The 16,268-nt window shown below is 45.6% G+C and overlaps 1 protein-coding gene across 2 annotated transcripts in view; it reads left to right on the top strand.

The window, feature by feature from the left end:
* Positions 1 to 16,268, top strand: part of brd4 (bromodomain containing 4) — a 97,141-nt gene that overhangs the window by 47,991 nt on the left and 32,882 nt on the right. For both annotated transcript variants that reach the window (XM_042344729.1, XM_042344730.1), the window contains exons 6-10: positions 886 to 1,353; positions 7,000 to 7,128; positions 8,491 to 8,697; positions 13,707 to 13,933; positions 14,755 to 15,041. In XM_042344729.1, coding sequence (XP_042200663.1) covers positions 886 to 1,353; positions 7,000 to 7,128; positions 8,491 to 8,697; positions 13,707 to 13,933; positions 14,755 to 15,041 — 1,318 coding nt within the window. The remainder of the gene's footprint in view (positions 1 to 885; positions 1,354 to 6,999; positions 7,129 to 8,490; positions 8,698 to 13,706; positions 13,934 to 14,754; positions 15,042 to 16,268) is intronic.

Genomic DNA, 16,268 nt, shown 5'->3' with positions numbered 1-16,268 from the left:
GTATTGAACATGCAATTCTCTGCTGCTAAAGCAGGGTCTTGAAACCATTTTAAACGGTCCCTCGTGCCTTCCGTTCCGCCATCAGCGGCTGCGCTCTCAGCCACTACGCCCCGAACAGTTCTTCAATCAAGATAGAGAAGGTCTTGCCCCCCTTCCTTCTCCATCTTCAGATCCCGCCTACGGTCACCTCCCCCCCCCCCCCCCGTCTCGGAGTCGTGCTCCACCATTGTCGAGCGCTCTGGGATGCTATCCTTTGTCTAGGCGCGCTGTATAAATGCAAGTTGTTGTTTTAAAAGGGAACTAGGTCAATGTTTTGAGAGAAGGGAGATTGAAACGCATGAAGGAGTGAACAGGAGGGTGGGAAGAGACTTGTATGGAGTGAAAATAAAACACACCAGCGCACACTTGATTTGCTAAATGGTAACATTCTCTAATTCCATGAACCTTTTCGCCATTTAAGTGTTTTCAAGTTCCTTCATGCCTTCGTACCTCCCTACCTATCTGATTTGCTGACCGCCCCCACCCGCTGCCTCCACACGGCCAGCTCCGAGTTTGACCCTATCCCTCTTCCCCCGGCTCGGGGTCAGACTCTGGGACGCTACCCAGCATGAAGGGTGCTACATAAATGCAAGTTGTTGTTGGTGTTGTTGAACAGTCATTGATTGAGCTGCAGTATTTGTTAAGACATACGCTGTGTGGAATGATAGTTTGTTGTCTTTTCTGTTGATTTAGAAAAATCGAAAAATCTCACTTCAAAATGTACTTTAAACGTCCGCTCAGCTTAGGGACTAATATATAGTTTGGGACATGACTTTTGCCTAGCAAATTCTTATGCTCTTATGTCATGTTTTCTGGACTAATATCTATCTCCTCTTTGGCTTCCAGCCTAAGAAGGGCGTGAAGAGGAAAGCTGACACGACGACCCCGACCACCATCGTCCCGGTGAAGAGCCGCGAGTCCTCTCCGCTGATGACTGAACCCAAACCCGCCAAGATCCCATCCAGAAGCGGCCGGCCCCCGAAGCCCACCAAGAAAGATGTGCCCGACTCCCAGCAGCAACATCTGGAGAAGAGTGGGGGTGGCGTCGTGGTCATTGGTGCAGGTGGGAGCCTGGGCGTCGGAGTTGGTGTCGGTGTTGGAATTGGTATTGGTGGTGGTGTGGTTGTCGGAGGAGGTGGAAACATTAAGGTCTCTGAACAGTTGAAATACTGTAGTGGCATTCTAAAAGAAATGTTTGCGAAGAAGCACGCAGCCTACGCCTGGCCCTTCTATAAACCCGTGGACGTCGAGGCCCTGGGACTGCACGATTATCACGATATTATTAAACACCCCATGGATCTCAGCACCATCAAAGTAAGTCAACCCTTAATCATCGTCTCTCTTTAAAATGTACCTTTTGAGGTTATTCATAATAATAATAATCGTTGCATTTGATACAGTGTCATGTCATCGAGACATCTCAAAGCGCCTCGCAGAATGTAATAATACTTGCATTTGAAACAGCGCCTGATGACATCGATGAGACATCTCAAAGCGCTTCACAGGATATACTGTAAAGTGGAGTGACTGTGTGTTTTGTTGGTGAAGCACGGCAGCCAATTGCGCACAGGAGCTTCCCCACAAACAGTCGTGGATTTGAGTAACCAAGTGTGTATGGGAGAGGACTATTGTGAAGTCCTGTAGCGTCGTGGTGAGCGGCTTTTAGTGATTCGGTTGGATTGTGAAGTTAATGGATAATAAAAATATAATAAACCTTGCATTTGATACAGCGCCTTATCGCGTCTTCCAGACGTCTCAAAGCGCTTCAGAGAATATACTGCAAAATGAATTGACTGTATATTTGTGGGCAAAACACGGTAGCCATTTGTGCACAGCAGCGTCCCACAAACCGTCGTGGATTGATCTGTTTTTTGTAGGTGATTTGGAATTATTTAATCTGGCTCTGATAATTATAAGATGTCCGCTTGGCTCAGTTGGTCGCACTCTTGCCTCTGGGGCAGGAAATTGCAGGTTCAAGCCCCACTTTGGGGCTTTGAACTCACAATCCAGGCCGAGATTCTGGAGAAATGCTGAGGCTCGGGAGCAGCGTGGCATTGACTTGCTGTCCTTTGATGAGATGTTAACCCGAGTTCCCGTTTGCCTGTTCAGTGGAAGTTAAAGATCCCAAGCACTATTCGAAAAGAGTAGGAGTTTCTCTCTCTCTCTCTCTTGGCTGACAATCCCCCCAAATGAAATTGGTCACTCGTGGCTGTTTGTGGGACGTTGCTTTGTGCAAATGAACTGCCGCATTCATCTCCAAAATACAGTCGTGATAAGGCTCGTGAGACGTGACTCAGTTGTTTAGTTTGGTACTGTTCTGCATTGCCCCCTCCTTCCCCATCTTCAGGTCGCGCCTGAAGACGTCCCTCTTCGAAAGTGCCTACGGTCAACTCCCCCGGCTGGGTGTCGTGCTCCACCACTGTCGAGCCCTCTGGACGCTAGCCTGCGTGAGGGCACTGTGTAAATGCAAGTTGTTCTTGTTGTCTTTGTCACTTGAGGAGAACGCAATTATAGTTTTCTTAACGACAAGTAGATTTGTCGGGCATTTTAGAGTTGAAGCGTTTGTTTTTCGAGCCCAGAAGCTAGATTTAAGAAGTGATATGTTCTCTTGTTTGAGTTAAAATGAGTAAATTTAAGTAATTAAGTTGAATTGCACATTTCACCCACAAAATATGCAGTCGATTCACTTCACGGTATCCTGTGAAGCGTTTTGAGATGTCTCGAAGACGTGATATGGCGCAATATCAATTTCAAGAATTATTATTATTATTTGTGCTGGAAATTACTCTGAAATTCTACGTAATATTCACTTCCTTTCGATTTATTCTCATTTTATGAAGCGCTTTGAGATTTGATTTAACATGAAAAGTTCAGTATAATTGTCAGTTCTGCTGGTTGTTGGTTCAGAGTAAAAGGTTCTTTGTTTTGGGATATAAAATAGATATACAGTCGAGTCTTGTTACACTGGTAAAATGGACTTTTGTGAAAGAGCTGATTTCACTGCTCAAGGCTGATCCAGAACGTTATCCAGCGCACGTTGCAGGAATCTGTCCCCCTCCTTGCCCTTTACACTGTTATTTTGCCAGTCTACGTTAGGAATAATTGAAGTCCCCCATTATCTCTACTCTATTGGTTTTCTGAAATCTGCTGCAGATTCGCTCATCTGTCTCCTTCCCACTATTTGATGGTCTTTAGTATACACTTAACAGAGTAACAGTTCCTTTTCTGCTCCTTAACGCTAACCCAATAGATTCTCTTGTCGGACCCTCCCGCACATTATCCCTTTCCAGGACCGTAACCGTGTCTTTAATCAATATTACCGCCCACCACACCCCTCCTTTTATTCCTTCCCTATCCCTCCCGAATACCTTGTAGCCAGGAACATTCAGCTCCCATTCCTGCCCTTGTTTGAAGCATGTTTCTGTTATTGCCACTACATTATAACCCCACGTGGCAACTTGAGCCACAGCTCACCAATCTTTTGTCACGCTCCATGCATTTACGCACTTTCACCCCAAGACCGACTGAGTCTGCCCTGCGCTTCTCCCCTGTCTAATCCCTCCTTTTCCTGGATTACTCTTTATTACGTTGCTATTTGTCTCTCCCGGCCCTCTATGTAACTTGTTTCTCCTCTCCGATGCTGCATCCTGATTCCCTCCTCCCCTCGAAATTAGTTTAAACCCTTCCCCACAGCTGGTTAACCTCCCTGCGAGGACATTGATTCCCACCTCGCGCAGGTCCCAGCCCCCAGAACCGGTTCCAATGTTCCAGGAACCTGAAGCCCTCCTTTTTTACACCATTTCTCCAGCCATACATTCATGTGTTTGATCCTGCTGTTTTGATGGAGGACGCGGTCGAAGCGGAGGGTCTTGAGACGCGCTTTGAAGGAGGCAAGGGAGGAAGCGAGGCGGAGGGAATGTGGGATGGAGTTCCAAAGGATGGGGACAGAGAGGCTGAAGGCCCGACCGTTGATGGCGGGGCAGGCCGGGTGGGGGACGTGGAGCCCGCTGCTGAGCGGAGTGAGCGGATGGTTTGATATGGCGTTTGCAAGTCACAGGCGTAGGACAAAGTAAGTCTGTGGAGGGCAGCAATAGTCAAGATTGCAATAGAAACCAGTTGCGTTAGAACTCCTCTTGATCAGTAATCCATTTAAACCACATTGTATTTTAAAGCTCAAACAACTTCAGTCTTTAGACTCTTGCTGTCTGTCGCTCAGCGATTCTCTTTAAATGATTAATCTCAGCAGATTCACCCACCCAGCAATTTGAATTGCATTGTTGAAGAGTTATGCTAATTGTGTTTAGAAGTACTATTGAAGCACGACTGTTAACTTTACTCCCAAATGTGGGCGAAACTCGATCCACGACTGTTTGTGGGACACTGCTGTGCGCAGTTGGCTGCCATGTTTCACGTTTCACCCTTTTAACTTTTACAGTCCTATTCTGTGAAGTGGTTTCAAGCCTCTCAGTCATGATAAGGCGCTATATCAAATGCAAGAATTATTATTATGAATGGCCTTAAACCGAGTTTGAGGATAATCACTTTAGTGTTACTTTGAGGAAGTTGAACAAATGAGGAAGTTTTCAGTTTTGTTGTGAGTTAATGGTTATTATTTATTAATATTATTCTTAGCAGTAAGTAGGAACCCAATTGTTAGTCAATTGGAGGATTGCTTTTCCAGGGGTAATAATCCCTCCAAAAATAAATAATAATTTGGTCACTCGATCCACAACTCTTTGATAGTTTGAAGATAGTTTGAGAGGTTTACAATATACATTTGTATGGCGCCTTTCACGTCGGGAGGACGTCCCAAGGTGCATAACCCTCAAGTCGTACGAGTTGGGACCAAACCATAGATGGTCAACACCACGGGGCAGCAGCTGAGGACTGGACTGGGTTTAGAGTGAGCCAGTCACCTGGTGGTACACCAAGCCACACGAGGAAGGCAAATATCAAATGCAAGGATTATTTATTGTTGTTATTGGTCTGGGATGTCCTCCCGATGTGAAAGGCGCTATACAGATGTAGTCTTGTTGATGATGTTGTTGTATGAGTTTCACTGTATAAGGGTAACCCTGTAATAAGGCACCAAAGTTGGCTTTGGTGCTCGCACTGTCTGATCCCAATCGAACTTCACCCTATGTGGATTTACACCATCCACCCAGTTTCTCGAGAGACAGAATGAGAGATGTCCCACTTTAACAGTTGTGTCCCATTTAATGTGTAACTGGTGTTTGCGCAGCAGTGGTTGTGATTTCCTAAGGCAGGGCGAAATACTGGGCAAGTTTCCTTACTCCACTCGCCTCTGTTTACCAAGGAGTAAGTAAAAAGCTGGTTGTTAATCGATTGGCGGATCACTTTGGGGGATAATAATCACTCAAAAAATAAAAAGGCAATAATAATTTGGTCACTCAATCCACGACTGTTTGTGGGAACGCTGCTGTGCGCAATTGGCTGCCGCGTTTCGCCCCCAATTGTACAGTCAATCCACTTTACAGTATATGCTGTGAAGCGCTTTGAGACAACCAGAAGACGTGAGAAGCGCTATATCAAATGCAAGGATTATTGTTGAGAAGAAGCCGTTTAAAAGGACATTAGAGAGACGCAAGATAAGTCATCGCTCCGAGGGAAAAGACCTCATTGACAAGTTATCAGGAGCACCAAATTAGGCTTTTGTATAAATACACAAATAAGTGCGTGTGGGATCTTGACAGCATAATGACTAAGTGAGGGTGATCCATCTGGTGACCCACGGGCCGATTTCATCCATGATTCTATGTGTTGTGAAATCTAACCTGTGATACGGATTGTTGGTATTCACAGCACTTAAGTGGTGTTTGGGGCGTTTGTAAAATAAATACTCATTGCAGTGAAAATAAGGACCGATCTTTATTAATTGAATGACGATTAGTTGTACACGTTCCTCAGATTAAAAATCACTGATGGTAGCAAACACTTAATCTGCTAATTATACATTTTCAAGTACTCTTATCTATTTATACTGTATCTGTATTATGGCAAAATGTTAGGCACATTTCCTCACTCCACCCCCCCCCCCCCCCTCACTTTTAACTAGCAGTAAATAGGAGCACAGTTGTTAGTCGATTGGCTGATCGCTTTTCCGGGGGTAATGATAAAAAATATTGGGTCACTCAATCCACGACAGTTTGTGGGACACTGCTGTGCGTAATTGGTTGTCGTATTTTGCCCACAAACAGTCAATTCACTTTACAGTATATCCTGTGAAGCGCTTTGAGACATCTTAAAGACGTGATGTGGCGCTATATCAAACGCCAGGATTATGCTTCGTACCACATGTTTTAAGATTTTGATATAGTATTTTCAGAGGAAGATTTAGAGTTGCAAAAGCCACGTGTTCGATGTTGATGCACTTTGTAAACATCGTGCTCGTTTCTTCATCTCCCTGAGATTTGGGAGAGAGAAAGTCCGATGAAACACTTAAGCCTGACCTTTGAAACTCCTTACGAGGAGTATTAAAGATTGAGCTTTCACATGGGATTCGTATGTTCGTTGAAAGGCAAAAATAATGATCACATACGTCTTTACAACCAGCATTTTTCATATGAACTTTGGGGGAAGATGAGGAAATGTTTTCACCGTTAATTAATCATTTATATCTTGTCGGTCAGGTAATTGCCACCTAGCAAGTATTGTGTTAATCAGAAAATCCATTTGCTCAGTATATACTTACACTTCACACTACTGCGCATAACTGTCTGCCACGTTTCGCCCACAAAATATACCGGTCAATTCACTCTAGAGTGTATCCTGTGAAGAGCTTTGAGACGTCCCGAAGACATGATAAGGCGATATATCAAATGCAAGGATTATTATTATTTCATAGGATGTTTACAGCACAGAAGCTGACCATAGGATTCTGATTGTTATTTGTAATAAAAAGATTTTTTCAAAAGTCCCATTTTTCTATTGTGTTTCTAGACAAAATTGGACAGTAAACAGTACGGCGACGCTCAGGAATTCGCCGCAGATGTTCGGTTGATGTTCTCCAATTGTTACAAATACAACCCTCCCGATCATGAGGTTGTGGCCATGGCACGCAAACTGCAGGTTGGTGAGAGTCATTACATTGAATTGATTGTGAACGTTAATAATAATTTGGTCACTCAATCCACGACTGTTTGCGCTACGCTGCTGTGTGCAATTGGCTGCCGCGTTTCGCCCACAAAGTATACAGTGGATCCAGTTCACAGTATATTCTGTGAAGCGCTTTGAGACGTCTCGGAGATGTAATAAGGAGCTGCAATCAAATGCAAGTATTATTATTTCACACCAGTATCTTACTGCTCTGTTCCCCCAGCAGTAAGTAGTGTTTAGTCAATTGGTGGATCGCTTTTCCGGGGGTAATAATCCCTTCCAAAAAAAATAATAGTATCCTGTGCACAATTGGCTGATGCGTTTCACCCACAAAATATTACAGTCAAATCACTTTGCAGTATATCCTCTGAAGCGCTTTGGGATCTCTAGACTCTGTACCCACATCTCACCAGTTCTGGCCAGCCTCCACTGACCATCATCGAACGGATCAACTTCAAGATCCTCACACTTGTGGTTCAAATCCCTTCACTCTCTGGCACCTCCCAACTTCTCCAACCTCCTCACTCCCCAATCCACCACCAGGCGCCTCCACTCGACTTGCACCGGCCTCCTGCTCGTCCCTCGCACCCTCCCCAGCATCGGAAGTTGGGCTTTCAGCCATTGCGCCCCGAAACTCTGGAACACTCTCCCTCAATCCTGCTGCCTTGCCCCCTTTTCCAAGTCCTGCTTGAAAGCCCTCCTCTTCGACTGTGCTTACAGCACTCTCCCCACTCTCCCGCCGGCTTCGATTTCAAGATCCTCATCCTCACCTACAAGGCCATTCATGGTCTTGCTCCCTCCTACCTCTCCGACCTACTATCCCCCTACCTACCTGCCCATACCCTCCGTTCCTCTGGCTCTGGTCTGCTTCACATCCCCCGCCCCAACCGCCCTACCATCGGGGCCGGGCTCTCAGCCCCGAGGCTCTGGAACTCTATCCCCCAGTGCCTTCGCCGCCTCCTCCCTTTCCTCCAAGGCCGGTCTCAAGATCTTTCTCTTTGACCGTGCCTTCAGCTCCCCTCTCGACTCTCTAATCCCTCCTCGCTCCCTCCCTTCCCTCCCTTCACCCTGACCATTTCCCCCCTGCTCGGGTCCTCACCCAACTGTACAGCGACTTGGGACGCCCTCCCAACGTGAAAGGCGCTCTATAAATGGAATCTTGTTGTTGTTGTTGTGTTGTTGCTGTTAAGCTCTCTGAGACGCTACCACGGCTGGAGGGTGTTGTATAAGTGCAAGTTGTTGTTGTTGTTGTAGACCATATAAGACGTGATATCAGCTGCAAGGATGATTATTATTATTTTTATTGTTGTTGTTGTGCTGTTGGTTTGGTTCCAGGACGTGTTTGAGATGCGTTTCGCAAAGATACCAGATGAGCCTGTTGAACCCGTGGTTCCATCACCTCCTCCTGTGCCGCCTCCTGCCACCCAGGCCTCCTCTTCCTCCTCCAGCGACAGCAGCAGTGACAGCTCATCCGACAGTGACAGCAGCACAGACGACTCTGAGGAAGAACGGGCACAGAGACTGGCTGAGCTACAAGAACAGGTGAATTGAAAGGACCAGGGGCCACAGATCCCATAGGACAGGGTGGTTGGTCCAAATGGTGGCCGATTTCATCCACCCCCCCACCCATCGTTCCCCTCTCAACAAGGTGGAGTCCTGTAGCGCAGTGGTTAGAGCGCTCGTCTCACAAGCGAGAGGACCTGTGTTCGATTCCCGGCTGGGTGAAAAGTTGGGCAAGTTTCCTTACCCCACACACGTACGCAGTTCAACTAGCATTAAGTAGGAACCCGGTTGTTAGTCTTTTGACAGATCGCTTTTCCGGGGATAATAATTCCTTCAAAAAAAATAACAATCATTTTGTCACGGCTGTTTGTGGGACACTCTTGTATGCAATTGGTTGCTGCGTTTGGCTCACAAAATACAGTCACTACATTTTACAGTATATTCTGCGAAGCTCTTTGAGACGTCTGACACGAAGACGTGATAAACGCAATGTCAAATGCAAGGATTATTATTATTATTACAAGCAACTTGCATTTATACAGCGCCCCTCGTGCAGGGTAGTGTTCCAAAGTGCTTGGTTTCGTTTCAGGACATGTTTCAGACGTCTCAAAACATTTTATCTGCCCACCCGCCCCCTGCATAACCTGTAAATGTTACGTTATGTTTTCTGGACGGGAAACACAAAAATATTACTTGTATAGCGCAAACATTTCTCAAATAGGGCATCTGGCCCTCAGCAGCCACAAGGTTGGACTCCTCCACCTTAGGACATGGAATCATAGAATCATACAGTACAGAAGAAGGCCATTCAGCCCATTGTGGCTTTATTGGCTCTTTGAAAGAGCTTCCAACTCATTCCATTCCCCTGCTCTTACCCCACAGCCCCACACATTTTTCCTTTCTCTGCAGCCGTCAGTGCGTTCCAGACCGTAACAAGTCTGGGTAAAAAAAAATTCTCCTCACCTCTGGTTCTTTGGCCAGCGATCTTAAATCGGTGTCCTCTGGTTAACGATCCATCCACCCGCCAGAGGAAGCAGTTTCTCTCTATTTACTCTTTATCAAAACCCCCATAATTTTGAACACCTCAGTTAAGTCTCCCCTTAACCTTGTCTGCTCGAAGGAGAACAATCCCAGCCTCGAGTCTCTCCAAATAATTGAAGTTCCTCATCCCCCACTGGTTAGGCCTCGGCTCGAGACTGTGTTCTTTTCTGGGCACCACACTTTAGGAAGGATGTCAAGGCATTGGAGAAAGTGCAAAGGAGATTGACCAGGATGGTACCAGGAATGGGGGACTTCAGTTATCAGGAGAGGTGAGAGAAGCCGGGATTATTCTCCTTGGAGCAGAGAAGGTTAAGAGGAAACTTAATAGAAGTTTTCAAAATGAAGAAGGGATTCGATAGGGTGAACAGGGAGAAACTATTCCCACTGGCGGGTGGGTCGGTAACCCGAGGACACCGGTTTAAAATAGTTGTTAAAAGAAACAGAGGGGAGAGGAGGGGAGGAGAAATGTTTTCACACAGCGAGTTGTTGGGATCTGGAATGCATTGCCTGAAAAGGTGGTGGAGGCCAATTCGATAACGGCTTTGAAGAGAGAAGCAGATAATTATTTGGGGGGACAAGTTTGCAGGGATATGGGGAGAGAGCGGGGGAGTGGGATTGATTCGGAAGCTCTTTCCAAAGAGCCGACACAGACATGATGGGCTGAATGGCCTCCCTCCTGTGCTGTATCATATTATGATTCTATGATTCCCTGGTACCGTGCAAGATAGACTTGCCCAGACCAGTGGGGAGCATTGCCCAAGCATGTCTCACAGCGGCCAGGCTGCAGACACACACGCCTGTGTACTCTTGAGGCTAGGAAGAAACCTGAGGAGTGTGTTTTGATAATCGGAATCCGGAGATTCCTGTCAGAGGATATAATTAATAATAATATTCCTTGCATTTAATATGGCGTCTTATCACGTCTTCGAGACGTCTCAAATCCCTCCACAGAATATACCGTAAAGTGAATTGACTGTATTTTGTGGGCGAAACCCGGCAGCCGATTGCGCACAGCAGCGTCCTGCGAACCGTTGTGGATTGAGTGACCAAAATATTATTTTTAAAAAAAAATTTATGAAGGGATAATTATCCCTGGAAAGACCATCCGCCACCGAACTGGCTTTTCAACCTCTCCGTGGAGGTGATGTGCAGCAGTGTTTTGCCACAATTCATTTATTTTAAATAAAGCAAAGCTGATGTTGTTTCTGAAACGTACCGAAATGTGTAATTAATTTGGATTGGCATCCGTCACGAGAAAGCAATTCAAGTTGATTCCTTTTGCTGGACACTGGTGCGCAATTGGCTGCTGCATTTCGTGCAATATATTTCCTTGACAGAATATTCTGTGAAGCGCTTTGAGATCTCTCAATCATGTGATAAGATGCTATATCAAATCCAACGAGTATTATTATTATAATTTTTTCCATCACCATTTAATGGGAGCAAATTGGAGCCAAATACCTTCTATCCATTCCTCAACCCACTGCCCAGACCTTGACAATATTCTGTAGCGATGAATATTCGTACTTTACTGAACACGTTTGAGGTCACAGTGTTGAGTTTTTATTTAGTGCTTACCCCCACCCTCCTTGCCCTCCACCCCTGATCCCAACCCTCAGCTCGGATCCAAATCCCTGACTGTCCAGTGCCCCACAGCGTCTGTACTGACAACAACAAATAATTGCATTTACACAGAGCCTTTCAAGTCGGGATGACGTCCCAAGGCACTGGACAGTCAGGGATTTGGACCCGAGCTGGGGATTGGGATCAGGGGTGGAGGGCAAGGAGGGTAGGGGTAAGAGGGTGGCTGAAGAGGAGGGTCTTGATGATGTGCCTTGAGGGAGGGAGCGAGGTGGAGGGACTGTGGGATGACGTTCCAAAGGGTGAGTCAGAGAAGCTGAAGGTCAAATTCTTTACATTGCGATTGCCTGGTCTCATGTTGGGAGGGCAGTGTCAGGATATTGGACACCTATCAAATATCCTGGGAGGTTGAGTCACTCAGTTGACTGAAGCATGTCGCTTGTAGAAGGTAGCGGACCATGATTTTGGAAGGGAAGTGAGGGGTAATAAAGTTGTATTGTTTTATTTACTGCCTTCCAAGTACGTGCAAATGCCGGATGTCTCGCATCAAAGGCGCAGACTTGCCAACGGTCAATTTAAAAGGTGGCAAACCAGATTTTTAGCATGTAAAGTGAACAAAATGTATTCGCATGTTGAATTTTAACTGACATTTGGGGCCACATTTGGTGTGTGTTGGGGGAGAGGAACTAAAGAGACACAAGTTCCTCTTGTAATTAATGTCAGTGCAAGTATCTGGGTTACTTGTTTCTCCTCTGGCCCCACATTTCTTTAATGCAATGTGCTGGAGTTTGTGCTGGACAGTAAATTGCTGGTGTGTAAGTGGAGAGAGGATGAACTATTGCAGTATGAATGCGATGAGGGGCTGAACGGTCTCATCCTGTTCCCATTGCACCACCCATCATTGTGGAGTCCTGGAGCTCAGTGGTTAGAGCACTCGCCTCGCAAGCGAGAGACCTGGGTTTGATGCCCGGGCCGGGCGAAATGTTGGGCAAGTTTCCTTACTCCACACGCACGCCTCTGTTTACGTAGCAGTAAGTAGGAACCCGGTTGTTAGTCGATTGGCGGATGGCTTTTCCGGGAGTAATAATTCCTTTTAAAAAAAATAATCATAATAATTTGGTCACTCAGTGCACAACTGTTTGTGGGCATCTGCTGAGTGACATTGTAAACCAACTTTACACTGTTCCACATGGAAAAGCTTAATTAGCAGCTACTTGCAAGCCAACATAGTGTGGGGACTGTATCAAATTAAGATTATTATTATCTTGTACGAACTGTAGCTGGAAGCGAACTGCAAGGTATTAGTTGCATCTTGGCGTCTCAACGGTCATTAGCAACCTGAGCTACACTGTTGTGTCACCTGAGCTCCTCAGTGAAATCGATGACTTGTAACTTCTCCCGTGTCTTGTCTGCTCCATGTATTATTTGTAATGCAGCCAGGGCTGGGGCAGTGATTCAGCATTGCAACGTGGCTTGTAAAGTAGAGGCTGAATGTGAAGGATCTGGAGGAGCTGGGGAAGGGAACGGAGGTCCTGTTGAGACAGAGTAATACCTGAAGCAAATTTTCTATAATGTGGAGTCCTGTAGCTTAGTGGTTAAGAGTACTCGCCTTGCAAGTAAGAGGACCCAGGTTGGAGTCCCAACCAGGGCGAAACCTTAGGCAAGTTTCCTTACTCCACACACACACACACACACACACACACACACGTGCGCGCCTGTTGACCTAGTAGTAAATAGAAAACCCGGATAACTTTAATAATTTCTTCAACTAAATAATAATTTGGTCAATCAGTCCAAACTCTTTGCGGTACACTGCTATGTGCAATCAGCTGACGCGTTTCGCCCACAAAATCATAGTGAATTCACTTTGCAGAAGCGATTTGAGACGTCTCAATGACGTGATAAGGCACTGTACAAATGCAACGATTATTACTTACACCACGCAAAAATGCTGTGGATATAGAGCGAATGCAGGTTTTTTTTTGTTGACAATTTTTGTCTGCTGAAGGTGCAGATGTTTCCTGGAAATTATCAGGTGCTTGTTACCTAATGGGACATCCTCTTGACGTATCACGTCTTCGAGACGTCTCAAAGCGCTTCACAGGGTATACTCGTACAAATCTGATCTGCATAAATCGTCTAATCGCCTAAGTCGTACATTTATCTGCCCAAGTCCTGTTCAAGAGTTTATATTCTGAGCAAGTTTGACATAACTCATACTTTGCATAAGTTATATTTCGCCCAGAAAATATTCAGTCAATTCACTTTTTACGGTATATCCTGTGAAGCACTTTGGGATGTCTCAACAATGTGATAAGGCGCGATATCAAATGCAAGGAGTATCACACTAAAATACTACATATTTACTTGGAGGTCTCTTGCTGCACGTATAACCTAACTTTCACAAGCCTGTTTGTGTCGTGCAGTTGAAAGCGGTACATGAGCAGCTGGCTGCCCTTTCCCAACCACAACTGTCCAAACCAAAGAAAAAGGAGAAAGACAAGAAAGAAGAGAAGAAGAAAGAGAAAGAAAAGGAAAAGGAGAAAGAGAAGGAAAGGCACAAAAAGAAAGAGGAGGTGGAGGTGGAGAAGAAGAAGAGCAAAGCTAAGGATACGCAGCCAAAAAAGTCAAAGAAAAACAGTGCAAATAGCAGGTAAGCTAATCATAATTTGGTCCCTCAGTCGATGACTGTTTGTGGGACGCTGCTGTGCGCAATTGGCTTCCGCGTTTCACCCACAAAATATACAGTCACTAGACTTTACAGTTTATTCTGTGAAGCACTTTGAGACGTCTCAAAGACGTGATAAGGAGCCATAGCAACTGCAAGTGTTATTATAAGCTTATTCTGCAGTTTCACTGACTGGTAGTGCTCTTTGTACACTAACTAAAAGTCCTGTAGATTAGTCGTTAGAGCACTCGCCTCGCAAGCAAGAGGAGCCAGGTTCGATTCCTGGGCAGAGCGAAACTTTAGGCAAGTTTCCTTACTCCAAACACACTCCACAGTGAATAGAAACCTGGTTGTTAGTCAACTGGTGGATCTCTTTCCGGGGAGTAATAATCCCTTCAAAAAAATAACAACAGTGTGGTCACTCAATCCAAGACTGTTTGTGGGACGCTGCTGTGCACAATTGGCTGCTGCGTTTCGCCCACAAAATATGCAGTCAGTTCACTTTACGGTACATTCTGGGACGTGCTCTGGGGCGTCTCGAAGACGCGATGAGGAGCCATATCAAATGCAAGGATTATTATTAATATTATTTCGGCAAATGCTGTTTAAACATTGTCGGGATGTCCGCACAGTGCGGTTATTTATTTGCAAGTTCAGTTGTTTTCTTCGAGACATATCGAAGACGTGCTGATGCGCTATATTGAATGCACGGATTATTATTGTTGTTGTTATTAAACAACCTGCACTTTGTGCACTGGCTTTCTGCAGGGTGGGTTTTAATTCCGTCCCCATTTTCTTCTCCGCAGAAACCTGAAGAACAGCAAACCTGGTCCTGTGTATGACTCTGAGGAGGAAGACAAATGCAAGCCCATGACGTACGAGGAGAAGAGGCAGCTGAGCCTGGATATAAATAAACTTCCCGGCGACAAATTGGGCCGAGTCGTCCACATCATACAGTCCCGCGAGCCCTCGCTGAGGAACTCAAACCCCGACGAGATTGAAATAGACTTTGAGACGTTAAAACCCTCCACGTTGCGAGAACTGGAGCGATACGTTACATCATGTTTACGGAAAAAGGCGCGGAAACCTCAAGGTAAGGGCTGTTCCTACTGGCTGGCAGAGAGAGAGAATGATTCATTACGTTCAATTCATTTCACCTCATACGTTTCAATCATTCCTTAAGTCTCTTATGCAACAATGGATCATCCTACCTGTCTCCTCCCCTCCTTACCGTGACATTCGGTATCGTGCATCCTTCACCTAGTCTTCCCTCCTTCTCATACTTACTTACCAGCTCATCATAAGAGCATAAGAATTTGCTAATCGAAAGAAGTCCGAGGCCCATCTCATTTTCGTTTCACCATGTCGCTTGCACATGTCGTGTCCCAAACTATATACTGTATCCCAAGATACTATTTTCTAACAGAAATCTTATCACATTTATTCTTGAAAGAATCGACACTTACTGCTGTTCGTGATATGCAAGTCTGCCTTTTTTCTTGGCTATTTTTCCCCTACTCTAGGATTGCCTTCATTCCCATGAGGTTGCTTTGACAGCCTGGCTGGGATGCTGGATGTTTGGCACCGAGCCTGTTTTGTGGAGTGGGAAGCAATATCTCTGGATGATGAGTTGTCCGTTTTTCCTGATCAATATTGATGGGGTTTGCTATTTACCTTGAAAGTTTGGATATGTTAGCACCCTCCTTCCCCTTCAGGTCACGTCCAAAGAACTTCCTCTTCGACTGTGCCTATGGTCACCTTCCCCCGGCTCTATGTCGTGCACCACCGTCAAGGGCTCTGGGACACTAACGTGCTTGAGGGGTGCTATGTTGTTGTAAAAAAAAGTCTTCAATAATGATTTGTAGCAGTAATCATTGTCAACTGCAATCGATCTGTTCCTAGAATCACAGAATTCTACAGCGCAGGAGAAGGCCATTCGGCCCATCGTGCCAGTGCCAGCTCTTTGAAAGAGCTTTCCAAATTAATCCCACTCACTGCTCTCTCCCCATAACCCTGCAAATTTGTCCTCCCCAAATATCTATCTAATCAAGGGCATGTTTTGCTTTTATTTTTGACTCGTGTACCCAGCTACCAAATCGAGCCAGTGTGGTTTCTCATTACAATAGGATGCTTCTGTTCCGTTGACTGTCGCATCTTTACTGCCCGATGCACACGCTTAAAAATAGACTCGACCCGTAAGGGCACAGTGGAATCAGGCTGTGCTACCAGCTGCTGAATAGCTGGATGTTTGAGCGTGATGAGTACTGCCTGCCCGTGCTGTGAATTACATGCCGTTTCCTTTGGCAGACAGTGGTGCTGA

The sequence above is a fragment of the Callorhinchus milii genome, unplaced genomic scaffold (assembly GCF_018977255.1).
Source record: "Callorhinchus milii isolate IMCB2004 unplaced genomic scaffold, IMCB_Cmil_1.0 Scaffold29, whole genome shotgun sequence".
NCBI lineage: Eukaryota > Metazoa > Chordata > Chondrichthyes > Chimaeriformes > Callorhinchidae > Callorhinchus > Callorhinchus milii.
This window is presented reverse-complemented; position numbering and strand designations above follow the sequence as displayed.